Genomic DNA, 1,810 nt, shown 5'->3' with positions numbered 1-1,810 from the left:
GTGTTCAAAATTAATTAGTGAATTAGTACAGTGGATAAAGAGTGTTATTTTAAAATTAGTTCATCAAGAACACAGGGTCACAGTTTGAAGAATTAGTGGATAGGACAGGCGAGCTTTGTTGGGCTGAATGGCCTGTTCTTAGATTTTTCTGTTTAGTTTCTTGTTTTAGTGGTACGCTGTTCCAAAATTTGAAAGAAAAATTAAGCGAAAGAAAAAGCAAAAATTGCAAAGAAACACAAATGCAGCTTTCCAACTTGCTTAGAATTACTGATGTCTTCTTTGTTAGATGAAGAGTGAAGTCATTTTAACCTGTGACTGTGCTGCTTATTGATTATTTGCTTGGTCAGTATAAACAAAAATTAATCAAAAAGGTGGAATCTTGTGTTTCTATTAGGTAGATTTTCTCTGCTCTGTTGTTTTATTTGGTTTATTTTTTCAGAACGGTTGTATCTCCTTGGTTTTACTGTCACCTGACATTCAGTTGTTTCAGTTCACTGGTTTCTGCATTAAGTCTCATCTCAGTGTTTCAGTTTCACACCTGCAGAGATCACAGAAGCTCAGTGAGGTTTTTGTACGAGTCTCAATCACTGTGTGGTAAGCTGCTATACTGCTGACAGAAGTAGTGACCGGCGTCTTCAGGTTGGACTCCACTGATAGTCAAACTGTATGAAGTTCCTGACCCGCTGCCACTGAAGCGACTCGGCGTGCCACTGTAGCGAGTGCTTGTATCATAGATCAGGAGTTTAGGAGTTTGTCCAGGTCTCTGCTGGTACCAGGCCATGGCACCACCCACGCTACTTCCAGTGGTACAGCTGAAGGTGACGCTCCCTCCAGGAGAAACTGACTTTGGTGCTGATGGTTGAGTCACAGAAATCTGACAACTTGAGTCTGCAACAAAAAAAAAAAACATAGACATAATCAGTCAATTCAAGAATATAAATTTGGTAGTAATGAGTTTGCAATTATAAAAAGTATATAGAGTTAAACTTCTTAATGTAGAAACTCAGTTACCCTGAATGAAGACTACGAAGACAGCGAGCAGCACCAGTAGAGTCATGGTGGCTGTAGATTTTGAAAGTGCGTCTCATTCAGGAAATTATAAATGCAGTCAGAGTGCTGAACTGAAACAGGCGTCACAAAGGGGGCGTCTTCATGCAAACTGACCACCACACTGCACCTGCAGACAGACAAGAGAGGCAGAGATTTGTGTAGCAAAACTGAAATGTGATCTCATAATCATGAAAGTGCTCAGTCATCCATGTCGACCAATGTATTTATTACAAACTGACACTGAGGTCCAGCTCAAAGTCAATGGCCTTGGTAGTTTTCAGTGAAAAATAAAAACAAACCCTCAATACTTTTAGGTTCCTAGGTAGCTTATGGGTGAGTGTGCTGCCTCACAGCCTGGAGGATGCAAGTTCAATTTCCAGGCCATCTGTGTGGAATTTTCACTTTCTAATTGTTTTCTACTACTTTACTACTTTTCTACGGAGCAAACTGACTAATTGGATGTAAAAGTGAATCTATGATAGGCCCCCTGGGATAAATAAAGTTCTATCTATCTATCTATCTATCTATCTATCTATCTATCTATCTATCTATCTATCTATCTATCTGTCTGTCTGTCTATCTATCTATCTATCTATCTATCTATCTATCTATCTATCTATCTATCTATCTATCTATCTATTCTATCTATCTATCTATCTATCCATATATGCTTTTATAATTTTTATCTCCTTCAATTTATTCCTGGAGAAATGACTTTGTTGTACACTATTTGTTAACTTACCTAAAGCAGCAAAAGAAG

The 1,810-nt window shown here is 38.3% G+C and overlaps 1 gene segment (V, D, J or C); it reads right to left on the bottom strand.

The window, feature by feature from the left end:
• Positions 1-580: 580 nt before the first annotated feature.
• On the bottom strand, positions 581-1,101 carry LOC120528821. The segment is given in 2 exon segments: positions 581-888; positions 1,012-1,101. Coding segments are annotated over 2 exon segments (354 nt in total).
• Between the last annotated feature and the right edge of the window lie 709 nt (positions 1,102-1,810).

The sequence above is a fragment of the Polypterus senegalus genome, chromosome 4 (assembly GCF_016835505.1).
Source record: "Polypterus senegalus isolate Bchr_013 chromosome 4, ASM1683550v1, whole genome shotgun sequence".
Lineage (NCBI taxonomy): Eukaryota > Metazoa > Chordata > Cladistia > Polypteriformes > Polypteridae > Polypterus > Polypterus senegalus.
Note: the sequence above shows the minus strand (reverse complement) of the source record. Positions and strands in the feature narration are given on the sequence as shown.